This window comes from Cheilinus undulatus, linkage group 8, assembly GCF_018320785.1.
Source record: "Cheilinus undulatus linkage group 8, ASM1832078v1, whole genome shotgun sequence".
NCBI lineage: Eukaryota > Metazoa > Chordata > Actinopteri > Labriformes > Labridae > Cheilinus > Cheilinus undulatus.
Window position 1 is genome coordinate 42,713,360 of NC_054872.1, and position 27,552 is coordinate 42,740,911.

Below are 27,552 nucleotides of genomic sequence, written 5' to 3' on the forward strand. Positions count from 1 at the left end.
ATGGAGAGTACCAATGCTGTTTAAATAAAATCTATATAATTTTCTGAATTATCAAAAGGGTTATTGTTAACTATTGATGGTTTAAATTAATTCTTACTTTTCAACTTTTGTGCTTAAGTACATTTCAGAACCTGTACTAGCTGAATCAGTATTTCTACTTCTACCAGAGTATTTTCTCATACAAGTATCTGTACTTCTACTTAAGTACAGAATGTGAGTAGTTTTGCCATCTCTGGTTGTTTAACATAATCTGTTTGTTATGGTTTGTTATTTTTAGGGAACTTCTTGAACAGGACTGACTTGCAAAAGAGGCGTTTGTATCTTGATGGTAATACCGCAGGCTAAGTAAAAATTAATAAGGAACTGCCATGTCTGTTTAAGTGCGAAAAGCCCCTAATTTTTTTTCAAAGTATTATTAATAAACTTTTAAAGTCCTTTTAGTTCTTGTTTGAGTTGCAGCAGCAGAGTAAACTGCCCAAACATACTGGGCAGAAAGCACTACACACTAAATCTTTAGCAGCAGATAAACAGTTCAGCTCAGCTGCTAAATTCTGTTCCTAACCATTACAATGCACAAGCTGTTCTCCTTTTGAGTGCGCTTTGCTTGCAATGTATGCTGTAAATGATAATGTGGTCAACTGAAAATCCGCAAGAAACTGTTACACAAAAAATATGAGTCCTCCAATGTATAGAGCCTAAAAGAAGCGATTTCAGAGTTTGGCTTCCCCCCTTGGCTGTTTACAACATCATCTACTCCTCTCTTGTCCCTGTATCCAACTCCATCCACTGTCCTATTCTCTGAATTACAGAATAAAAAGCCAAAAAATAATGTCTTTTTTTAGCTTTATTTTTCAGCTGCCCTGACATTATTTTGACAGTGAATGGAGCAGGAAACAACCTCGACTATGGCCCCCCTGCACTGGGTACAGCTTATCCAGTAGCCCTCAGCTTCATCAGGTACTGCAAAAATGATGTATAAAAAAAACAACTTAATAATGCATAAATAAAACAAACCATTTGTGCTACTCAGGAGGCAAAAACATGAAGTTGCACAACATAATGTGATGTAATACACAATCCCTGCCTTGGTAAGTGTCTTTCTTTTAGTCTGTAATGTTCAATTTCTGTGCATCTATACCATGTTAGCCTTTATGTAACTCCATGGTAATTTCTGAGGCATCCATTTGCACCATTAAAACATTTTTCTTCAAATCCTAATATATACAAAGAAACAGTCAGCAACATTTTCTGCTGCTTCAGGCTGCCTGCTCGCTTGTTTTCTAAGTAACACATTTCCATTTTTCTTGCTTAGACTGCACTGGAAAGAATTTTCTACCAATCACAGAGACAAGCTCAAGGGGTGATAGCAGAGAAGTCACATTTACTTCTGGGTACTGGAAGACAAATCTAGTTAAAAAAAAAACAGTAAAAGAGGGCACTGTTATTACAGCGTCGTCCTTTTTAATTTTACAGCTGTGTTTTGAACTTTCAGGAGTGTTTTGCGGTGCCAAAACATGCCACTCAGACACACACGTCTTGTCAGCATATCTATTATCCTCCACTGCTGAGATGAGCCAGAGGTGTTGACTTGTCAGAGAGGGTGTAATCCCGTCCCAGCTCTAGAGGCTCCACTCCATCACAAGGAAGCAGTTCAACGAAGCAAACACAACACAAACGCAGACACTCGATTAACACGAATTTCCATAGTAGCAATTTTCAGACATAACAGAGGAGGCTTGTTCCCCAAAGTGACACCACGGCTCTGCAGGGAGGAGGTCTCTGCGTCTTTTTGATGGCCGCCATTCATAAAAAATACAGAGAAGACGAGAGTGAATGGAGCTGTGAGGAGGGCAGATGCAGGTGGAGACTCCTGCCAGTCACCCCAGGGAGAGAGAGGGGGTGGGGGGTGGCAGAAAAGAGGAGGAAACAGCAAAGGAGAGATAGTGGGAAGAAAGGGAAAGATGGTTTTGATGTGATAGCAGCAAGGGCTGTCCAATAAAAAACACACTGATATATTTTCAAATAGGATGCAGGGTTAGAAGAGCTTCCTTAATAATGATATAGTTGAAGATGCTACCAATCGAATGCTTATTAGAAAAGGATAGAGAGCCTGAAACAGTAGAATTCCTATTAATCATAATATAAACGACTTGGAATGTCAAGGCTAAATAATGAAAAATGAATTAATTCACTTTATTTAAGGATCATTTATATATTGATCCCTTTAAAAATATCATATTGACGGGGCGTGCCAGTTGTCGAGTGGTTAAGGCACACACCATGTACACAGGCGACCCAGGTTCGAATCCGGCCCGTGGCACCATCCCCTGCATGTCCCTCCCCGTTCCCAGCTCCATTCACCGTTCTCTCTCTAATAAAGGCCCAAAAATAAATCTTAAAAAAAAAAAAATATATATATATATATATATATTAAATTGACACCTTCTTATGGGCAAATCCAAAGAACAGAAACTGAAGCACAAAAGTAACTTTTTGTAAAATAATAAGGTACAAAGAACTAATGGTTCGACACACAATGCACTTCAACTAGAGTCAGTGTTCAATGCTAAATCCCCTTCACCCAGAACTAAGATTCTCTACCTGTGCCTGAGACTGTTCTTGCGTGGCCTGGAACATAGCCAGGCTCAGATCTTTACCCCTACCCTCAGGCCCAGGCTGACGAATCACTCTTATCAAAGCAAAAAAAAAAAAAAAAGGAAGATTGTGATTTATTTATGTTGTAAAGTAGCAAATGTAGCCTTTTATCAAGATGTAGGCATCTTTTCTTTAAACAGAAATACCTTTTTATTGGTGATGTCATCAGTGTGGATGGGCACATTCAACCATTTTTGAAAGTAATGCCAGACTAAAGCTCAGCCATCATGAGCACTAATGTCAGGATACTGAAAAATAAAGCAGAAAAAAATCAGAAAACTTAAAAAAGTAATTACTTAATTTTGAAAAGGGGCAAAAATGGGTTAGAACTGGCAAAAAGTGGTGAAAATGGCCAAAGGAAGCAATGGCCTGAAAGCGGCAAATCTTGATTAACAGTAGCAAAAATTGTGGCAAAAGGGCCTAAAAGTGGCAAAAATGGGTTAAAGGCAGCAAAAATTGTGGCAAAAGGTGGCAAAAATGGGTTAAAAAAACTGCAAGGTTCTGTGGTAAACATGGCCTAAAAGTGGCAAAAATTGGTTATAGGTGGCAAAAGTATGTGGCAAACACTTGCAATTAGTGGAAAAAATGGGTTAAATGTAGCAAAAAGGTCAAAAATGGTTAAAAATGGCAAAAGCATGTGGCGAACAATGGCAAAAAGTGGCAAAAAAACAGGGTAGCATGGCAAAAAAAAGTGGCAAAATACCTTGGAGTGGCAAGAAGTTTTATAGGTGGTAAAGTATGTGGCAACCAATTGCAAAAGGTTGTAAACATGGGCAAAAAAGGTAAAAAATTGGTTACAAGTGTCAGAAAATGGTCTCAAACAGCAAAAATGGGATAAAGGAGGCAAAAGTATGTGGTAAACACTGAGTGCACTGAGTGGAAAAAATCGGTTTAATGTAGCAAAAAGTCAAAAATGGTTAAAAATGGCAAAAGCATTTGGCAAACAACGGCAAAAACTAGCAAAATCAGGTTAACATGGCAAAAAAGTGGCAAAAATACCTTGGAGTGGCAAGAATGGGTTAAAAGTGGCAACAATTGGTTAAAAGTTTTTTTTTAAAAAAGTGGGCTAAAACTGGCAGAAGGTTGGGGAAACATTGGCAAAAAACTGGCAAATACAGGTTAAAGTGGCAAAAATAGGTTAAGGGGGAAACAATTTGTTAAAAGGGGCAAAAAAGGCAAGAAAAAAAAATCTGACTTGACAGTTCTACCCATTCTGCAAAAAAATGGGTAGAACTGGCAAAAGGATGTGGTAAACATGGGTAAAAAGAAAATGGGTTTAAATGGCAAAATCAAGTTGCAAAAATGGGTGGAAAACATGTGGGGTTAAAAAGAAGCATGACTAAATGATTCCAACATCAGAACCCAGTCAAAGTGTAACACTCTTTTCCACTCTTAACTGAAGTACCTGTTAGCCAGGACACCAGCATAGATTCTTCCGTCCAACACACATGCATTGATATCATCCATAGATCACACCTGGAGAGGGGACATTCACTGGATTTTCAGGAGCCCTGCCAAATCTGTGGGCAGCCCATTAGTACAGATATGTTGCCAATATTTTATTTAAAGTTACACTGCAAACAAGTTTGATTTTTTTTGATAATTACAAACAGAAAAGTAGTGTCCAATAGGTGACTTCTACCTTTGTTGCTGTGGTTTCAAACAGGTTTTATTATTATTTTAGTGTTACTAGAATCATATCGAAGCTCATAATTCTTGTATTTGGGCAATTTTTTATAAATTGAAATAATAAAATATCTACACATATACATGTCTTTATCAGCATTCAGCTATCTAATTGTTGGTCCCTATTGCCCAGCCCTAGTAGCAACCACTATGGAGACAGTAGGAAGGAAGGGAGAAGAGAGAAAGCGATGGGAGGGAAGAGATGGAGCCAGCAGGCGGATTATGTAAGAAGAGGAGAGAGATAGAGGAAAACAGTGAGAGTGCAGGATCGATGGGGGGCGTAAAAAAATCCAGGATTGAGCCTGGAGGAGGGAGGAGAAACAACAAAAGAGAGCAGGAGATTGGACAGGTGATGTTGAGCTCGGATACGATGCAGAAAAACAAACAAAAAATTTGAGAAATAAAAGTGTGTGCTTAAGATCGGCTGGGCATCTAAATGTGCAGAAAGCAGCAGCAGCATCGTGGAGAAAAAAGAGCAATTTCCTCCATATCCCTGCTGTAGATGATTGCTTTTTGAGCCGATCCACTCAGCCATCTAAAACAAATAGAGAAAATTAAAAGGCGAGAGTGTAAGTGTGCATGAAAGGGGAAGAGAGAAAGGAGAGACGACCACGCTGCATGAGGTGAGTGACAGCCATGAATATTTAACGCCTCCCGCCGTCGCCGAGGTGACGGCCAGCAGCACGTCAGTCCTGCCTGCAATCCATCCCCAGCTGCTGCCTTATTGGCACAATTAGACAGGGATAGGGAGCTTTGATTAATTGAACTGGGCTCTCCATTGAGTCCCTCTGGAGCAGTGCAGGTCTCTTATCAGGATCACAGCATGCTCTATTCTTCTGAGTGATGACACATTGAAATACTATTGGCAGCCATGCACACAACAGTGAAGTCACCATCGGTATGCTTTGACTGGCCACATAAAGATTCATTGCTTTACTGACTAGCCAACAGTACTGTGCATGGGGATTTGCCTCAGTGCAAATGCCATGCACAAATACATACTGTGTAATACACTAGAGTGAACATGATTTTATCAAACAGAAAGGCAGTAAACAGCAAAATACTTAAAAGCTGGATTACACACTGTAATTAACCATCAGATTAATTGTATTGCCACAAGACATGCAGCCAGCCTGCTGTAATTTTTTACAGTACTGATGTGCCAGCATTTTTCAGGCCTTTAAAGCAATTAGAAAGTGCAGTTTATCAGTGTATATGTGGTGTAAAAACAGACCTGCTGAGTTAAAGAGTGGTGATATATGGATTCGTTTTGCTCTGGCCAATTTGAGGTGGAATTACGAGGGGTGTTATGAATCAGCAGTCTTAGTTTAGACTGTGGTTTTTAGTGTGCAAAAATATTTTTGTTGCAAAGCAGAGGTAGAAAAGTTGAAGAACAGTACCCTCTCCTGGCCCGCAGAGCAACATGAGATTTTACTCACAATCAGCAGCATGTTCATAAGTGCAGGATCAGAGCCCAGCACATTAAACGACCACAGAAAGAATATTTCTATGTTTAATTTAAGTGAATTGATAATTAAATGGGATTAAAAAAAACAGTGGAGATGAGGGATCCCTCTCTCCTAAACATTATTCTGGTTTGACAGCAGCAGACGTCTGGGAAGCTCCTCAGCTGTTAGGGTGCTACAACAGCTAAAGTGCAGTTTTATCATTCCTCGGATCAGTGCTTCCCAACCTTTTCCTTTGGTTGGTTAACAGTTAAGAGAAAGAGCTTGTGAAGGTCAGAAATGTTTAGGAATGATTAGGCAAGGTTGTGAAAAACTGGTCCAGATGGGCAAAGGCATGGGAAAGGCTGTATGTTAATCTTGAGTTAAAATTAAGGTTAAGGGAAAGATGGCAAAGGTTGGAAATGTTGTGAAAGATTAGAAAATATTGAGGAAGTTTGGGAAAGGGTTGGGCAAGATTAAGAAAAGGTTAGGAAAGATTAGGAAAGACTGGGAAAGTTTCAGATATACTGGGAAGGATAGTGAAAGATTAGGAAACATTGGTATAAGATGGGAATACTGGGAAAGATTGGAGAAGGTTTGAGAGGTTAGGAAAGATTCAACATTGTGGGAAAGGTTGGGAAAAAGATTAGCAAGATTGAAAATGTCTCTGAAAGGTCAGGAAATGGTTGGGCAGATTGAGAAAGTTTGGTAGAGATTGGAAAAACGTGTAAAATACTGAGAAATGTTGGTAAAGGTTTGGAAGATTGAGGAAAGTCGGGAAAGAGCAGAAAATGTTAGGAAAGGATGGCAAAATTGGGAAATGTTGGGTAATGTTGGTAAAGGCTTGGGAAAGGATGGAAAGGTCTGGGGAATGCTAGGAATGACTTGTAAAAGTTTGGTAAGATCAGGATTGGGGAAAAAATGTAAAAAGTGGAAAAGACAGGGAAGGGTTGAGAAAGAATGTTACTCTGGGAAAGGGTTGGGGAAAGAATGGGAAAATTGGGAAAAGTTGGGTGATGTTAGAAAAGGTTTGGGAAATGATAGGAAAACTTGGGAAAGGTTGGGAACGCTGGCCAAGGTTTGGTAAGGTCAGAATAGTTTGGGAAAAAAGTGTAAAGACTAGAAAAGATTGGGGAAGAATGGGGAAGATTGGAAAAAGATTTGAAAAGGTTGGGTTATCATGGGAAAAGGATTTGGTAAGACCAGGATAGGTTGGGGGAAAAACAATGATTAAAAAAGTTTGGGAAATAATGGGTAAGGTTGGGAAACATTGGGAAAGACTGGCAAAGGTTTGGAAAGATCAGGACAGGTTGGGAAATGATTGCAAAGACTGGAAAAGATGGGGAAAGGATTGGAAAGATTGTAGATAAATGGAAAAGATTTGGCAGGAATGGGAAAGGCTGAAAAAGATGTAAAAAGGTTTGTAAATATTTGAAGAGGTTGCGAATATGTTGGGAAAGTTTGGGAAAATTCAGTAAAGATTGAAAAAGACAGTGAAAGGTTGGGAATCAACTCCATGTCCACAAGACAAAAAAACAACACATTTCTGTTAATTTGTAATCAACTCTTAAGGGAAAGGTTGACCCTGAAGCAATATAAACATGTGGTGATCTGTAATATTTTGTTTGATTACAAATAAATGAGAATAAATGAGCACATGCATGAGTACTGTGAAAAACAGGGACAACCTGTCTGCTCTGGTGGAGACTCTGGTGCAACAAATCAGTGCGAGTGCTCTGTATTAAAACTATGTTATAATGCATCAACCCTACTAAATAAAAGAAACTTTAATTCAGATATTTAGCTCTGACAAAATCAGAACTAATAGTGGAGTGAATATTACACATGAATTTGCCATATACCAATAGATATTATTCCAGTAAATGATAATGTTGGTTTGTGAGGCCTGGATGTGTATAGAGGCAACTTATAAGGACGTAATATTTATCACTGTGATGTTAAAAGCTTGTTGCACTGCCCTCAAGTGGTAAAAAGAGCTAAATCATTGAAGTTTGAGTCTTTGAAATAATTTGAAAAGGATTTATCAGTGAATTCTTTATGTATTTACAAACTTGAAAACAGATTGAAATATGCCATCAACATCAAACGCTAGTCTTTAATAAAAGTAGAATATTATAGTAATTTTTAAGTCTTTAATCTCAGCACCCTCAGCACATAAAATACAGCTGATAGTGAATATGCTGTTGCAAACTGCATTGCCTTTCCATAAAGAATGCAGAGTGATAACCCTCTAGCTATGTGTTGATGTGAAAGTATCATAATCCTGACATCATCAAAGTGTCAAATGATGTAATGTTTGATTTTTTTTTCAAGATTTTACTCTTTATTTATTGATTTATTTAACTATATAATTAATTTATTGGGGGCTTTTATTTTCCTGGAGAGTTGGGGCTGAAGAATTACCAGAAAACCCTGAAGCTTGTTTTGTACAAACCACAATTCAAAAAAAGTTGGGACAATGTAAAATGGAAATGAAAATAGACAACATCTGCCAATTGTTTTCACCTATGTTTAACTAAATTCGTAGTAAAGACTAGATATATGTTCAAGCTGATAACTTTGTTTTTTACACTCTGAATTTGATGCCTGCAATGTGGTCCAAAAATGTTGGGATGGGGCATGAAAAGACGAGATAAATTGTGGAATGTTAAAAAGCACCTAGAACATTCAACAGGTAGATATGTTCATTTGCAACAGGAGATAGAGCCATAGCTGGGTTTTAAAGGAGCACTCCTGGACGGCTCAGTTATTCACAGTCAACAATGGTGTGAGGTTCTCCAGACTGTGCAGGCAAATAGTCCAACAGTTAATGAACAACGCTCCCTAATGTACAGTTGCAATGAATTTAGAGATTTCACCATCTATATTCCATAATATCATCAAAGGATTCAGAGAATATGGAGAAATCTCTGCTCATTAGGGGCAAGGCTGAAAACAGACAGTGACTGCCAGTGACCTTTGACCACTCAGGTGGGTCTCGATAAAAAACAAATAAACCAACATCCTGTGATGGATGTTACATGTGCTCTGAAACACATCAGCAAAACCACTGTCTGTTAACACTAGGCATTGCTGCATCTACTTATATAAGACTCTAAAGCAAGGCAAAAGCCATACATCAACAACATCCAGAAGTGATACCGACATCTCAGAGCCCTAGCTCATCTGAGATGGACTGACCGAGCTGAACAGTGGAAAAGTGTGCTGTGGTCTAAAGAGCCGTCAAGTCCACTGGAATTTGCAAGCGTTAAAAACCAACATCTGTGATGGTATGGGGGTGTATTAGTGCTGGTGGTTTTGGAGCAACATACGCTTCTATCCAGACAACAGTTTTTTTTTTCTTTTTTTGCTTATTTAAGCAAGAAAATGCCAAGCCACTTTTTACACAAGTTACAACAGCATGCAACAGAGTGTGGGCTCTACTAAACTGGCCTGCATGCAGTCCAGCCCTGTCTCTTCTTTAAATGATATGTTGCATTGTGAAGCTTAAAATATGACACTGTAAACCCCACACTGTTGAGCAGCTTGAGAAATGTCAAGCAAGAGTGGGAAAGACTTCCACTTTTGACTTAGAATTTTCAGTCCCCAGATGCTTAGAGTGCTGTTAGAGGAAGCTGTGATGCAGCACAACTGTAAACATGTTCCAGTCCCAGCTTTTTTAGATTATGTTGCATGTATGAATTTTCAAATGTGTGTATGATTTTAAAAAAGGGGAAAAAGTTGATCAGTTTGAACACTGAATATCTTGTCTTTGTGCTGTATTTAGGTTGAAAGGGATTTATAAATCACTGTTTTCTGTTTTGAACAATGTCTCAACTTGTTTGAAGTATGATTTTTTTTTTAACATGGTTCATTTCCCTTTAGTGTAATTTTTATGTGCAGGGTTTCTATACACTACAAAAAGGTCAAATTTAAGACCTGTCAAGACCTTTATAAGACCTGAATTGGGTAAAAATAAATACCAAATTTTGCAGCAAAAGGTCAAAACTTAAAGGCATGCAAGACTTTTTGGTATATTGGGTATATTTTTTTCTAAATAAATGTTTATGAAATATCAAACAGTATGGGAAATCTTTTTATGTTATAAATGTCTGAATTTGATCATTTTTGGCACACTGAGTGCTTCTGTTTAATCAATATACTGTATAAATATATTTAACATAACACAATTTAGCAGGTTTGCAGAGTTAACTCTAAACAACACTCAAAAAGAATGATATCGCCAGACAATGACCTCTAACTGTTAAAAATAAGACTTTTAAGACTTTTCACGGCCTTTAATTTTAAAAGTCCAATTTAAGGCTTTTTAAGACTTTTCAAGGATTTGCATGAACCTTGTATGGGATAAAAACAGCTTCTTTTTGACAGCTTTTAGTGAGTTCTTGGTATTTTGAGTAAAATACCTCCTCCTGGTCCAACATGTAGAACTGATTTCCGGAGCTCACACGGAGACCAGGGGTCCAGCGATCTTGGTGGGATGGACGGTCGTGAGAGGGGCGGTCGTAGATGGAGCGGTCTTGCAAGGGTCGGGTATAGGAAGGGCGGTCGAAGGAAGGGCGGTCGAAGGAAGGTCGGTCGAAGGAGGGACGGTCGTAGCTTGGGCGGGTGTAGGTGGGACGGTCGAAGGAGGGACGGTCGTAGGAGGGACGGTTGTGAACGGGACGGTCGTAGGAGGGAGTGTGGAAGGAGTGGACGTGGGAACGATGATGGAGATGATGGTAGGAGGGGGGGACGGCACACCTTGCATCTGGACAGGAGAGAAGGAGGAAAACAGGACAGGGGAGAGGGGAGGAGAGAGGGAGGAAAGAGGTCAGTTAGGATCATCGGTCAGAGGGCTGTAAGTTTGTGACACAGGCTTGTTCACAAAACATCAGTGTCTTCAGAGTGTGTTCCAACACATGACTTCATGGGTGCAGAGACATTTTAAGAAAGCTTGTCTTATTTACAAAGAATCTGTTAAGAAAGACTCACAAAAAGACAAAAAAGAACAATGACAGAACCAAAAAGGTCCTAAAACTAAAATGTACTCTAATAAAGAGGCAACAACTGAAACAGCATAAACATTAAGTTTGGAGGATAACTTCAAACTTTGAAGGAGGGGCCTGCAATCAATAAACCCCATGATTTGCGGTGGAAGAATGGATACTGCACCAGAATTAAGCATATATAAAGAAGTACTGTTCACTTGGATATTTATCTTCTAGATTTGCAGACGGCCTGCGGTTCTCTGGCTGTATTTCCAGAAAAGAAAAGCTTCAAAATATTTTGCTCACTTGTTATAATAGCTTTTAGTTAAATGGGGATGGACCTCATATTGGCCTTTGTCTAGGGCCTCCAGATCACTAAAACAGCCCTTGGCTGTGGCTAGAAGTTACAACGGCTAAACTGACAAAAAAAAAAGTCAACGACTTCAACTGATTAAATTTTGAATTAAAATCTGAAAGAGAAAAAAAGAGAGTGAATGCAGACTCATACTCAAAATAGACAGTGAGATTCAAGAGTCTGATTTGAAGTTTGCACATGGGTTTCAAATCTATTACTGAAGGCCTACTATACTGAGAGACAATCCAGTGATTAGGCAGACATTAATGAGACCTTATACTTTAAATCATTGTGCATCTTTCCTACTCATACATGCTCCCTTACACTGACCCCTGTGAGAACTGCATGCAGGTTGAACTTCAGTGTTCACCACGAGGGTTTGCAGGTCAGATGAGAGCTTGTTGTGACCTTTTCGTAGGGTTTGTTGGTGAGCGATGTTATGTTTTGCATAGATATTGGCTGTGGATTTTGCTTCAGGTATTGTAAACTTCTGGATGCTCTCAGCTTCCAGGTAAGGTAAGTAGGTCAGAGTGTACCCCATAATATTCGAATAGGTAGCTGAGGTTTGAAAATCCTTACGGATGTAGAGCTCTCTGCCAAACTGCTGCTTAACGGGTCGTATTACAGCTGAATTATAGAATTATATCTGTAATTTAGTTAATCCCTAATTTTATCTGTTGTTCCCTTGTATCTACAGATGTATCATATGTACTGCACTGGGACATGTTACATCAACTGACTGTAAATTGGGAGGAACTTGGAATTGCATATCAGACCAAAATCTAAAGCGCTGATTACATGTTTTAGCTTTTCCTTACTTTAATTCAATTCACACGAACAGGAAAAGTCTTGTGGTGAAACATGGGTCAAAGACCAAGACAAGACAAACAGTGAGGAAATCTGCAAAGAGAAATTTAAGAAAATTCTAAAAGATAATGAGTGTGAAGTTTCAATCAATCTCACTTTGGGCCTTTGCACAGTGTAGAGTTTTCCCCATAGAAATTGCAGCATATTTAAGAAGATATATAGTCTTATATTCAGGGATTTATTACACTTGATTAAAGCTGACTACTTTTTCCTATTAATGACTTAATAAAATAGTTTGACTAACAAGATATGCCTCACTTTCACATGCATCTATAATTCCTTTTAACAGTGTATCGACTTAAATCTAATCATTTTACTGCAGAGAAATCACTCCAGTTTGATTAGCTGTTAACTAAGGTTTGTGATCTAGGTTTCAGGCAATGAAATTCTTCATTTAGTTGTTTAAAATGGTAAACACAATCCTTCCTTGAGACTGCCTCTTACATTAAATCACACATTTTTAAAATAAACAACTGGTCAAACCTTGTAACAATGTGAGCTTAATGCCTGAAATAGCTGAATTTTGGTCAGTAATTTCATAATAACTATGTTCTCCTGTTATATAATTAAATTAAAACCACAAATTACCACAGAAATATTCACCAAATTGCTGGGAATTAAGTGTTGGATGCTCAGAATTTCCCAGGAGAGGACCCCCAGATGTCCTCTTATACTTTTGCCTCATTTTGTTAAATAAACTAGTGGAGGCAAGCTCCCAGGCCCCACTGGCTGGATACTTTCCCCACAGGCTGACTACTCCATGTTTCTGTGGAAAGTTAAGGATGTTGTTTCAATCATGTTTGCAAATTGCATCCCAAACTTCCATCGTTATTTTCATCAATTCTTTTAAAGAGGTTTGATTTTCTCTGTTTTAATGTATCCCCCAAGCCATTTTAAGAGTTTTTGACCATTCAGAGTAGTGACTGCAGCTCCGGTCTTTTCTCTTTCTTTCAACTGCACCAAAACTTGCCTTTAAACACCACGTTGTGCCCATTCTTCATCTGCTGCTTGACTGACTGCTGCCAACAAGATTCCGTTGTATTGTCTTACCAGTGCAATGATAACAAAGCTTCTTCTTCTTCTCCTTCTTTGGATTTCACCCATAGAATATAACACAGGAAGGTCAATCTTTATACTCACACCTACATAAAAGAGGAAAGACTGAACTAAAAAGATGTGTTCTGTCTCGTAAATGGGATTTTCAATACTTGGCAAAGCGCCATGACACATGAGCTTGTGCAAACAACCTAAAAATATTAAGGGGCTCACAGAGTCCTTCATATAGTTTTTTTGAAAAAGTATTTTCACCCCTCCCCATTTCTCTTTTTTTGTAGATTTGTCACACTTAAATGTTTTCAGTCATCAGACTAATCATAATATTAGACAAACCCACCCACAGTAAATGTAAAAATGCAGTTTTTAAGTGATGGGTTCAAAAAGCAACACATCATGCACCATCTAAATAAATTCAAGAACAGATGAGAAACAAGTCACATCTATCAGTCTGGAAAGGATTAAAGAGCCATTTATAAGGCTTTAGGACTCCAGCAAACCACAGTGAGAGCCATTATCCACAAATAGAGAAAACTTTGAACAGTGGTGAACCTTCCCAGAAGTGGCCAGCCAACCAGAACTACTCCAAGAGTGCATCAATGACTCATCCAGGAGGTTACAAAAGAACCCTGCTGGCCTCACTTGACTCAATTAAGGTCAGTGTGAAAGAGACTGGGCTGTTGGTCTGGGGCAGCATTGCTGCTTTAGGACCTGGACAACTTGCCTTAGAAGATGGAGCCATGAATTCTGCTCTCTATCAGAAGATCCTCAAGGAGAATCTTCAGCCATCAGTTTGTAACCTCGAGCTAGAGCACACTTTGGTTGGGCAGCAGGACAACGACCCGAAACACACCAGCAAGTCCACCTCTGGAAAACCCTGCTATGTGACTGAATTAAAACAGTTCTGGAAAGAAGAGTGGTTAAAAATTCCTCCACAGCCATGTGAAAGACCCGTTGCTTGCAGGTGTTGCCAGCAAGGTTGGCATTACTAGTTATTGGGTTTGGGGGACAATTACTAATATGACCAGGTGGGTCTGGATGGCTTTTTTCCCTGTATAAATGAAATTATCATTTAAAAACTGAATTTTGTATTTACTTGTGTTATCTCTGTCTAACATTAAAATGTGTTTGATGATCTGAAACACTTAAATGTGACAAATATACAAAAAAATAAGAATTTGGGAAGGGCAAATACTTCTTCACAGCTCTGTATTTAAGTTGTTCACAAAAGCTCATGCAGTAGTGAATGGACCTACAGTGTTGTCAAAATCATCTTCAAGGTTTAAAGACTATTTTGTCTAGGGATATTATCTTTTTTAACAATGTATAGAAGAACAGATGCATCAGGCATCATTCTTTAGCTCCATTTATACCAAGGTGCATGAAAGTGATTCTGCAAACTCACCCTTTGGATTTGAAAATCTAGTCCCTCTATCTGTGTTAGTTTTAGAGTCATGGCTTAAAGTGATAATTGTCTAATTGAAGAAGTCCTACATCCAGCTCACTGCTGAAATCTAATCATCTGCTCCTCGGCCCGAGGCTGTCCTGTCCACCAAATGTAACATAAATGCGTTGAGACACTCCTGAGATATCCTGCTGACAGACAGACACAGAAACTAATCTCCTCTGTAGGGGGCGAATTATCTTTGACGTTATCCTGTGATTCGGAGCATCATTTAAGAAGACGTGGGGGGGTAATGGAAATTATATCTAAGGGCTGTGTGCCTTGGATAATTTAAGACATTGATCACACAGTATTGGAGACATTAATAAGGAACTTTCACAGGAAGCTGTTTTACAATTAATGTATTAAGCCTAAATACACTTCTTTTAACTAATGTTTAATCTTACAATAAAATACACTCTTTTCACAGGATAACACTGTGTCTATGTCGTAATTGTGTAGCTGGCTGGATCACTTGTCACACCATGTACAATATGAAGGGAATAAACATGACTGATTACTTGTTTTAACATTTTCTTTCTAGGAATGTCATTTTTGCTGAGGAATCATGTGATAATAATTTCCCATTAATTGCATGTCGATAAAATAAAGAACAAAAAAGCTCAATATGAATGATTTTTATGCCTCTTTTTGTTCTGGCAGTAGACTGTAGAAAATAATAGATGAAGCCTGAGGGACATCAGTCTTTCAGGTACTCAAGGGGGGCTCTTGTAGCCAATCTGCAGCTGCCAGCCAAAAAACGTCTCAAACTAACTTGAGCATAGAAAAATACAAAGAGGTAGAGCTGATGCTGATCTTTCACCTTCTTTCAAAACACTAAAACCATGCTGGCTTGCAATCACATCAGCCACGCCTCTAATGACACTCATCTATCTATTTATGTTGAGACCAACATCGTCATGATGTGTGCCCAGATAGTCTTGGAGTATTATGACCAAAATCGTTTTTTTTTTGCACTTCAGCACTGGAATTGTTTTTTAGCCATGGAGGTTGCTTCTTTCTTCTTGATGGAAATCAAAACCCATTTCTGTAAGGACCTGGTTCTACTTTCTTTGAAACCTTAAAATCAATCTGATGGTTGAGGAGGTCTGCCTGACAACATGATGTAGGTAGCTAGCACATGGGGGCTTGTTTACGTTTTCAACCAATGATCAGAAAATCATTTGACACCACTTTCAGTCAATCATATTTGTTGTGTGTTACAACATTAGACAATACGCTGTATTACGTTCAGGTGTGACTCCAAAAAGGAAGACAATCAAGTGTCCGGGTTGAGGCTGCACCGGACGTCGGACAAGGCCTTTAAATTCCGGACTGTCCGGCCTAAAGCCGGGCAGATGACTGCCCTACTCTGATCTGTAAGGAGTATTGATAGGAGAATCAATTAAAAACAGTTTGTAGCATATGGTTGAGTGGTTTAAGGTGTGCACCATGTACATGGGCAGCCTGGGTTCAGATCCCTTTACCGCATGTCTCTCCCCACTCTCTTCCCTGTTTCCAAGTCTATCCACTGTCCTCTCTCTAATAAAGGCATGAAAATCTTAACAAAAAAAAAAAAAAAAACAGTTTATGAACCCATCCATTTAATAAATTGAATACTGTTAACACATTGAAGAGAGCAAAGTTTAAAAAAATATCAGTGATAAAAACAATATATGAAAGTTATGATCTGTCACAACAATAAATAAACAAAAATACTCTAATGGCCAAAATATAACAACAAAACCAAAAATATTAACATTAAAACGTGACAAGCCATACAAGTACAACACAGTCTGTGACACAGTAAAAATTTAATATGAATGATCTTGTTTTCATGATCATAGGAAGCCAAAGCCGTGATTGAAATTGAAACGTGATTAATTTCCCAGCATTATTCCATTCCCATTCTGACATGATCAAAGTCTTTTAAGTTTCTCTTGATTCCATATCCCTCCTTCCTCCTAAAACTCTCATCAATTCTCTTTTGAGTCAATGCTATTGTTTTTCCAGTGAGTATCTCTTAAGATTACAACACAGAGCTTCTCAGCGTTTTCGGCTGCAGAGACACAAACAAACGTCTCGAGGCAGTTCTCATGTTTCATCCCGCCTGATGCTGCAATCAAAGACTGGGAACACTGGGAACAAGTTAGCCACAGTACACTGTCTTTAGACTCTGCCTACAGGCTGAATCAATTCCAATTGATTAAAATGGTTGACATTCAACAAGAATAAGACAATATCTCCCTACAAGGCAAAGCAACACTCTACTAACATCACGATTATATGCAGCTTCCAGACAGAGAGGAGCCTGAACTAACAGCTCTTGAAAATGTGTGATTATGTTCTCTAACGTTCTCAAAGTTAAAGACAGTCTGAGCAGGACTGTGGTTGCAGAGCATTCAGTTGGCTCGACAACACCAGTTACTTCCTCTTGGATGTGTGCTTACTATTTGGCTCTCGGTCACTCAAATTTGTGAAGTCCTGTTGTAATAGCCAGCGCTGTATTTGGCCCGGAGCTTCACATCCACTGCCCAAAGACTGAACCCACAAAATGTCCCAAAAATACAACTAAAGACAAAAATATCTACTGCAGGATTTCTGCAATCAGAGACTACATCCACACTTTACTGGTTTTCTTTTGGGAACACAGGACTTTTCCAGCATTTCACCTCTGCACCAGCAGCATTGGTGCTTGGTTTGTGGTGTTTACCTGTATTTCCCTCAACAGCCTCATAATGAAGCCTCTGCTTTGAAGAACAGAAACATTTTCAGCCTTGATTTACATTGTTTAAAAAAAATCAACCATAGCGTCTAATTGTAGGTACTACTGACTTTATTGTCAGTGCAAGCTGCTGTTGTGTGATAAGCGTCTGAATTTAAAATCTTACTATTGCTGCAGCCATGCTTTAGCTCTGTCAGTAGAGCAGGCTCCCTTTAAACAGAGGTTTCGGTCCTCAATGACTGGGCTGCAGGTTCGATTTACAGCCTTGGCCCTTTCTTAACCCCAATCTCTCTTCCCCTTTTTTCCTTCTTTCTTCAGCTGTGCCATTTTAAAAACAAAAGGGGGGGGGCAAAAAAGTACTATAAAAAAGAAAAATGTTTGTATAGCATTCATGCACAGGAGGAAAGCCATCATCTGAGCAACGTCTGCATCCTCTGATGGAAAGAGTTTTTCTGAGTGCAGCTGTTTCAGGTGAGAGAACCGCTGCCTTATCTTGTGTTTCCCAGATTACACCAACAAGCACCTGCACAGTGTGGATGATTGATCAGGTGATGTAAATTCTTGGGTGGTTATATAGACAGAGAAGACAGTGCTTCAACTTTTGTTTGTACAGAGAATATTTAGTTTTAAAATACAACTTTGAAATAAAAACAGAGCCGCTCGGAGAGAAAGGCTGTGATTTTTACAAATTGCTTTAATGTATGAAAAATTGAAGTCATCATGCAACTGCATTATCCCATCTTAAAGGGATTCCCTTTTCAGTAACTATTACTAGGACCAGGTTGAAATGCAGTGGCTGTAGTGTATCTGAAAGCTGTTCACTGATCAAGCATTATTTTTGGATTACACAACTGAATTGTTCCTCACGGTAATTGCTGAAACCAGGTTTATACTTCAGTGTCAAATCTTCACCTTATGTTGAGCACTACATACTACTGTGTAGATGCCATTCCTCTACAGTACTCTACCCAACAGCCACTTGGTATTGTAGTTTTTAAGCCCCTGCCAGAAATCAGAGATGTTAGGTAATGCTGCTGAACAGGTAGAGGCAGAGGAATTGTCTGCAGTCTTTCAGCAAATAAGATATGTATGCATACGATAAGGGAATTTGATATTTTCTGATGCCAGCAATTTGACTTGACTTATGATCTACAGCCATTTATCTCACTCCAAAATCAAAAGGTTCTCAACTGGTCTAGCCTAAGGACCCACCAACACCTCATAAATGACCAATCCCACCCAAATTTCCTGAAGTTTTTTAACACAAGCAATGTTTTGATGAAACTATGGCTGTTTGAATTTGAGCTGGAACAATATGTTAAAAGAGCAAAGACGTGTAGATATATCTTGTAGGATAAAAACACATCATAAACTTTCTGGCACATATTTTTTTCAAGGAACATCTGCAACCTACTGCAAATAGCATCACAACCATTTTTTGGGTGCCACCCAGCAGTAGGGAAGCAAGACTCTGCAGCAGGGGTCATCAACTCCATTTTCACAGGGGCCAGCTTTGTCTTGACCAACACAGTGGGGGCCGGATATTGAAATGAACTGAAATAGAATCAATATTTTTGTCTAATTAACATATTTTTGTATGAATATTATTTTCTTCCAAAATGAATGAAACTTGAAGCATTTAACAGTGAGAACAGTCCCTATCACCATACTGCAGCCAGCCACAGGGGGGCGATTGAGATATTCTAGCTACATATTTCTGGAGCCATCGTGATTTCTATCACTGAGTTTAATGCTAATATGCTGTGTCGCAACTGGCCACATACACATGCGGGACACTACATGTGTACGTGTATTAATCTCTGTGAAGATTCTCAGAGGGGGAAATTGCACCCTCAAAGAGCCTTATGTGGAAAATTGATGCAAAAAACTGTAACTTTAATCAAGACAACAATGATAAGCATGTGTTTACCATGCTAAAAAACAAAAACACTAGTGTGCTTCTTGTCTGATAAGCTGCTAGGATGACATTTTTATATAGATTTTATTTTTAAAAAGTTAAACAAAAGCATGCCATATTTTTTCACACTTTTCTGAGTTTAATAATCCTCTGGGGGCTAGATGGGAAGCTGTGGGAGGCCTGATGTGGCCCCTGGGCCTCCAGGTGATGATCACTGCTCTAGAGCAGTGGTTAAAACCATTTTTGTCCAAGGACACACCAAAGATCAAGCTAAAACCTCAAGGCACTCTTACCCCGAATTTCCATATACAGCGTGCGCGCTGCGCACCGAAGCACTGCGGGTTTGCTCCGACCGAAAGGTGAGCTACCTTGCCCACTGGAAGCAAGTCTAGAGCGTTGCGCAGTGGCGCGCAGCGCTGATCATCAGGAAGAGATCACGGGAGAGCTGTGAGTTCACGCAGGAATGGCATGTCAACTGTGCACTATTTTTACCTTTTGTGGTTAATTTATCCTTCTTTCCAGTATAAGTCCATGATATTATTGCTTCCTCCATTGAGTGAGTACATTAGAAACTTAAAAGGTTAATGTTTGCTTAAAGGATCTGTGGTTTTATGCAAAATTCTTTGGCTGAATATCCCCAAAACTTAACTTTTCCTTGTCAATGGTGCTATTGTAGCTCTGTGACCCTCTGACCCCTCAGTGACCCTTTGCTCTCGCTGCAGGATGAGATGTAATGTTGATAGAGTGATGATTTATGATCGGGAGTCCGTGCATTGTGTTTTATTTTGAAAGAACAGGATGTTCTACGCTTGTGACCTCCAAGATTGGTGCTTTCTGAACAACAGTGAATTTACGAGGTTTGGCAGCGGCCGGCGCTGAAATAGACCTGCTGCGTATCTGAAACGAAGCGGAGCGAAGTGGCACCTCATGCAAGCGCCACTGCCGGTCTAGAGGGCCAGCTATGGAAATGCTCTGATAGACTGAAGAGGGAGCGAAGTGCTCCACAGTTCGAATCGCCGGCGTTCCGCGGTGCACACACTGTATATGGAAATTCGGGGTAAGGCTGTTCGAACGAATTTCGTGGCTCGAATATAATTTGAATATTTGAAAACTCATTAATATTCAAAAGCTGAAGTTACAATAGGAACATGTTTTTTAAAATATTTTTGCTGTTCACAATCGTTCCCAAATCTCTCCCCTCTCTCCTTGTCCTTTGTTTATTATAAACATGATGTCATCACTGCCGTAAGTAGCGCAATTTAATTTATTTTTGTTTGGTATTTAATTTCTAACTGGTTTGTTCATTTCAAAGTTGACCATCTCTACCAAAAATACCTCTTAAATGCCTCTAAATGGTGCAGGTGGCTGTGTTTGCACTATAAAAGTACATAAAAATTAACATGAAGTACTTTTTGCTTTTAGCTCATTATTTCTTCATTGCAATCTGTAATGTAATATTGGAGGGTCCCCTAGTGGACAAATGTGTAACTACACGGTGATTAAAGCAACTGAACGCTTTACATACATATTAATAACAATGTCCACAAACATTGGAATATAATTCGAAATCTGTAAAAAATAATAAACTAAATTTGAATAGGACTGTAGATAAATATTGACAGGCCTAAGGCACACCCCATCCATATCTATACAAAATACCCTCTTTAAACCATTTTAGTGTCTGAGAAGTTATAGCTTGTACTCAAGTATGGTTGTACAAATTCCCACAGCACACACACTTGTGTGCCTTGCCACACCATTTGAGAACCAGTGCTCTAGAGTACACACATTGGCCCTCATTTTTCAAATCAGCATAGACACCAGTGCAGATTTGGGTGCAGAAATGATCAAACAACAGGTCCATGAGTGATTAATGAAACCTGATTATCCAGCCTATCACAGCCGACTGGCCGTAAAATAGCAGCCGAAAACAGTGTTTGTACAGTGCAGCAGTTTTATCAGAATAAGACCACATTTCTTAATTTAAACAAGAGTAAAGCGCAATATCAATTTCAACGACTAAACCTATGACTAAAATGTTCATCAACACACTTTATTCCATGAGAAAGACTAGACTAAGACTAAAATAGATCTAAAAATAGATCTTTGATGACTAAAACTGACTAAAAGTAAGTTTAGTTTTCATCAAGATGACTAATAAAAATAATAAAATGTAATTTAGTTTTTACCAGACTTTCAGGATCCATATTGTCCATTGTGGGTAAACCTGTCGAAACACAATACATCTCTCAGCTGTAAAAAAATAAAAAATACAAAAAAATCCTTTTATACACCACGTGCATTGCCTTTAACACTGCATGGCGTCAAAATGGACTTGAAGCACTTAGTGGCACTTACTGATCTCGTTTCTTCTTGTCTAGATCTTTGCTTGTGTTGCTCTTGCTCTCGAATGCACAACACTTTGGATAAAAGCATCTGCTAAATGACATTGTAACGTTGTAACATTGTAGAAAGCAGGGATCCCAGGTTCTGCAGGGTGCATAGAATACACGAACATGATTTGGTACCAGATTTAGGCATACGAATAAGTGCTTGGACTTAATATTGAAAATGTCGACTAAAACTATAAGGGGTAGAAAAGACTCAAATGTGACTAAAACTAACAGGCACTCAATCTAAAGACTAAGAACCGAAATGAAAAAATGCTTTCAAAAACATCACTGGGAAAAAGCCACACTGAAAAGTTTTCATGACTGAAAATACATTTTCACTTTCTCCCAACTTGCTTTGGCATGATTTTCATGTAGGGTCAAGCTGTGCTGTAATGGCTGCTACAGCTAAAGCACTTAGCTCAGATGTAGCTATAGAAAAGTGACACTCTTATCAAAATCGGACATATTTCTTAACCGGAAAATTTCCAAAAAGCCACACTTAACACTCTTTGGTGGAGAAGACATTTGTGTGTTTTCCCTGAATGGCCTCGGCATACGTTTTATTCACATCACGCTCCACTGTTCATATAATTGTGGTTGTACTGGTGCTGCGCATGCATACAACCTAATCTTGTTTCGTCACCATGTGTAAACCAGTGGACCAATCACAGGGCTTGCATTTGTGTTTCAGTAGTTATATTTTAGTGGAAGTGAGCATCAGCTAAACTGAGGGTCTCTGAGTAGAGTTCAGAGCTATGAGGACAAAAAACCCAGAAGTATAAATCAGTTTGTAGAACTAACTATTCATCACTCAACTGGATAAACTGTCTATTTTACGAATCATTGTCACGCAAATGCTCAAGTAAATTATCTATCTTAATCTGTATTGTCAAATTGAAAAAATATTTTCTCGTGTGTGTTAGCATCAAGCTAACAATCTAACTGTACATCCCAGCACATGTGTGGAAAATCATTTCTTTCATGGTGCATAATAAATCTTTTTCAAATGCACATCTCTTCTGGAACTAACCACAAACAGGGCAGCTGACCTCTAGTGTATCATTAGTGATGATTTAACTAAATTATTTTTGGATGAATGTCTAACCTTTTTCTTTTGAATCTGACTCATTTTGCCCCTAAAAGAGCAGCTTTAAAGTGTTTTTATAAATAAATCCTGGGGTAAACAAGACGAGAAAGAGGCAGTTTGTGAGTAAGTCAAAGTTACATTCCCTCTGGGGGTCACACCTCCTGCACCAATGAAAGCTAAATTCACACTAACAACATCTGCAGGCTGAACTACAAGGCCACAACACACACTTTTCAGCACAGCCATACACACTCACAGACAAGGAGAGAGACAGCTGATACAAACAAACAACAGCAGCGCAGCTATGACAGCAGATACAAGCTGTTGCCTGTGGTTAAATCCCTGACAGTGACCACTGACCTTTAATGTTCATCGTCTGACTGACTCTCTTCTCCTGAAAGGAGGCCACAAACACTATCCGGTGACCCACAATGCAACACTCCATCATGTCATAACCCATTAAGTTCACTTCACCGTCACTTTTCAGACTCTTCCCGTCTCTTGACAGCAGATACGTTGACAGCTACAGCGCATCTCTGTCCTGAGCCAGAGCAGGAAATCACAACAGGCGATCGTCTAATTGTATCAAAATAAGAGCTCAGACGATCCTTCATACTTCAGTCTGAATTATGAATCAGACTGCTGAAATATAGATGAGGTACGAAACAAGCTCACATAATTAATATGCAGCAAAGGACAGGAGTGAAGCATGAATAGCTGGTGAACAAAGGAACATTTCAAACATTTTTGGACCCAAAGATGGTCACAATTAAAGCTCCTTTATCAGCTGTTAATACTGGATAATAAAGCTTAAGACTGGGCCACAACAGGTCCAAGACGGACAGATTTTAAGGTCTACAATCACTGTTATTCTACCAACAATATTGTAAAGTACCGATACTTAAAAGTAAACCTATGATTTTCTCTTTATCAACAAGCTGCCTCGTGTTAAAGAGCGAGAGCACTGTCTAAATTGCACACAAATGCTGGCCGCACTTCAGTATTGAAACATTCCCAAAGACAATGTGCAATTTAAAGAGTGTGCAGGAATTTCATGCACTTTTTTTAAAATTAAAAACAAGAAATTAGCATTTTCTATGTGCATTGGTTTTGTAATTTTGTGTTTTTCAATTTTGTGAGAATTTTTACTAGTCTTGTATTCAAGTCTTAAAATCTAGAGATGAAGATGACCTAGCTGTTCGGTTGCACCCCATACACTGAGGCTCAAGATCAGCTGTGGCTCCTCTCCTGAATGTCATTCACTCTTGCATGATTTGGTCCACCGTCCTAGCTAATAAAGGTTACAAGACTACAACAAAATTTAAGGAAAGGTGAAAAAAGAGCTGTAATTAGATGCATGAGAATGGCTTAGGATCAAGTTGCAGAGTACATGATGGTCAAAATGCTTCCCTTTAACTTGAACTTTAACTTTACCCTGACTGACTGTCATCCCCATTAACCTTCAGCTGACTCCCTCCTGTCCTGTGCTGTGCTTCACCAAGAATAAATTGGCCCCATGGTGTCCCTACTCCTACAGGAACATGGAATGTTTCACCTGAGTAATCAATGTGAACACTCCTAGACTGGACTTGGAAGTACTGGGCCCCAGATATCTTTGCTCCTTAGGACAACCAAGGCCGCGTATAAGGGGGGATAAAGGGGAGAGCTTTCTGGGGCCCAACCAAACCAGAGGCCCACGGAGGTTGGCAAAATCATGGTCCTTTGTGCAATTAAGCTCTGATGTTTAATACACCATATTTAATTTTTCTACCTGAATAATCTTATAACAAATACTTTTTAAAATCCATTCATGCTGTAGTATATAGCCTATAGTAAACCAATTTTCTTAAAATAGAATTAAAATGGGTATAAAGTGGCAAAAATGCATTTGAGGAGGCATAAACAGGCAGAAAAGTAGTGAAAATGGAAAATTGTCAAAAAGGTGCAAACAGTGATAACAATGAGCAATCAAAGGCAACAATAGGCCACAGGTCACCAAAATGGATTAAAGTGGCAAAATTGGGCAGAAAGAGTGATGGAAAGGGTAAAAAGGAGGCAAAATGCTTTGAAAAGAAAAAAATGGAAGAAAATACGATAAAATAGGCTTAAGAAGTTATAAAAGTTGGTTTAAAGTGGTAATAATGGGCAAAAGGTAGTTAAATAGGATTAGTAATTTTCAAATTGGGCACAAATGGGCTACCAGAGGCAAAAAATAGGCTGTAAGTAACAAAAAGGGGTCAAATGTGGAGGAAAAAGCAGTGAAATGGGTTAAAAGGTGGGCAAAAATAAGTTATGAGAGGCAAAAACTGGTTAAATGTGTTAAAAATTTGCAGATAAGTGGTGAAAACTGGTTAAAAGTGACAAATAGAATAAGGTAACGAATTAAGATTTTAAAAGTAGAACAAAAGAGTTTTAAAAAACAGGAGGGGAAAAATGATGAAAAGAAGTTAAAATGTAGCAAAAAAATGGTACAAAGTGTGCAAAACTGATGAAAAGTGGCAAGTTTAAGTGGGAAAAGAAAAAGTGGATAAAAGAGGTCAAAAAAGAGGCTCAAATAGATTCTCAACATCAGATTTTCAACATCAGAACCCAATAATAGCTCGACAAACTTTTTTATCTCCAAAACAAAGTCGTTGTTAGCCAGGATGCTCTGATACTGAACCAGCACACATGCACTGATATCATAAATGAATCACCACAGGGGAGGGCCGTTCTCTGAGTTTGACAGGGGCCCAGCCAAATCTGTAGGCAGGCCTGATGACAACTGATTAGAATTATTCCATAACACCCGAATAGTTCTGCGTTAGGGCCCTTCAGTTTCACAAATGGATTGAAAGCATAAGCTCTGGGTGCCGGTTTAGCTCAGTTGGTGGAGCCAGTGCCCACATACAGAGGCTAGAGTCCTTAAAGCACTGGTTGTGAGTTTCCTGATCCTGGTACTGTTTGGTGCAAGTCTTCCTGCACTCTCTCCTTCCATATTTCCTGCCTCTCTTCAGCTGTACTATCAAAATATAAAGGAAAAGCTCCCAAAATAATCTTTTAAAACGTGAGCCCTTTTGATGATGGGATGACTCCTCCTCTCCAAACGCTGAGCGTGAGTCCAGTCACAAAAAGTTGCACAAAGATACATCATGCTACTTTGTTTATGAACAAAGTAAAATGATGTAATCTGAGTCATTGGGGTGGACAGACACTGGAGGCCATGAATATGGGCCACAGTGATGAGGCTGCATTAGAGGGTCACGATAGCCTCAGCTGAGCTTTTTGTTTGCACAGTTTTTAGAAATGCAAGGAGGAGAAAGGGAGAGAAAAGCATGGTCCAGTGAGAAAGATAACAGAATAAATGTAAAACATCTGCACATAAATTAAAGTATTCATGTAAGGGAGTCTGGTGCAGTGATTTCTCTTTCTGTAGAACAGATTAATCCAGGGGCTTTTTTCATTGATTCATTGATTGCTGTGGTCTGTAACACATCAGATATCCTTCACAGCACCCTGGGGCTCAAGGTGACATCAAGAACTGTCCTTTCCTGTTCAGCCTAAACAATGAGACTAATAACAGCAGCAAACTTAAACACATGAGAATCTGAAACTACCTGCGGTTTGGCATGTTTGCTCCTCTGGCTTAATGCACACATTTTTAGATCACTGCCATATGAAAGTGAAATTAATTAAATGAATCATTTTATTCAAATGAAATAGTCCAACTTTGACATCCGCTATTGTAAACAGTTTAACAACTTGGTCAATCTTTGATGTAACATCAGGTGATTGTGTTCATTTCTCTGCAGACAGTCAACCACAGCTGTCATGTCTACTGTTACTGAACAGCCTAATTCACGGCCCATGCTCTGTGTCTACAGCCTGATAACACCAGCCCTCTATTATGCTCATAATCTGACAAGCTGGGCAGAGGCATACAGAACCGCACAAATGCTGTGCGTAATCGTTGTGTGCAAATGGAAAAGCTGCACAGCTGATTCAATGAAAACAAAACAATAAATTTTAACTCACATTTCACTGTAATGCTAATCTTGTACCTTTCACTCAAAAATAAAGCATAAAGGGGATAATACTACAGTTTAATGCTGTCCTCTCTGCCATCTCACTAGCTCATTAAGGTAGCGATGCACACGTACAGGCAGGGCTGTGTTTACCTTCCACTGGCACGGTGCTATGTGCCAACATCTGTACAGGATAAAGAAGGACAAACAGTGCAGACACTTCAAGGAGCTTCTTTTTATTCTTTGTCTTCTTTGAAGCCACAGAGGATAAAGGAAATTGAGGAGTTTTCTTTCAGTAACAGATTACTTTTAGGAAAAGGTAACTAGTAATAATAACTAACATGTTACTTTACTCGTTACTACAAAAAAAGTAATCTGAGGACTCTGATGGATTACTTTGTTACACGTTACCCCTAACACTGGTTGCGACCAATCAGACATTTCATTTAACAGTTTGCACAACAAAAGAAACTCTACTACTGCTAAAAAGTTTGGGACCACTTGGAATTTTTCTTGTTTTCCATGGAAAAACTCATGAAATTTGTATGAGTAGGAAATATAGCAAATGAACTGGACATGCTGACATTGTCAAAGTGAGAAATAATGATTTTAATGAAAAATGATCTTTTAACTTTGCAGCAATTACAGCTGTGCAATTCAAGCTGTCAATTTTTCAAGGTAATCTGATGAGATTTCAGCCCATGCTTCCTGGAGCATCTCCTACAAGATGGATTGACTTGATGGAGTCTTCCTTTATACCATATGGTTAAGCTGCTCCCACCACAGCTCAGTAGGGTTTAAGACATTTTGGAGGTGTGTTTTGGGTCATGATCCTGTTGTATAGGAGGAAATTGGCCCCAAGCAAGTGCTGTCCACAGGGTATGGCATGGCATTGCAAAAGCCTTCCTTCATCAAGGTCCCTTCCACTCTTT

General features: G+C 39.0%; 1 protein-coding gene across 8 annotated transcripts in view; it reads right to left on the reverse strand.

Annotated features, from left to right (window-relative positions):
* The window catches only part of syngap1b (synaptic Ras GTPase activating protein 1b), a 319,808-nt gene that overhangs the window by 204,655 nt on the left and 87,601 nt on the right, over positions 1–27,552 (reverse strand). For all 8 annotated transcript variants that reach the window (XM_041793457.1, XM_041793462.1, XM_041793461.1 and 5 more), the window contains exon 2: positions 10,211–10,554. In XM_041793457.1, coding sequence (XP_041649391.1) covers positions 10,211–10,554 — 344 coding nt within the window. The remainder of the gene's footprint in view (positions 1–10,210; positions 10,555–27,552) is intronic.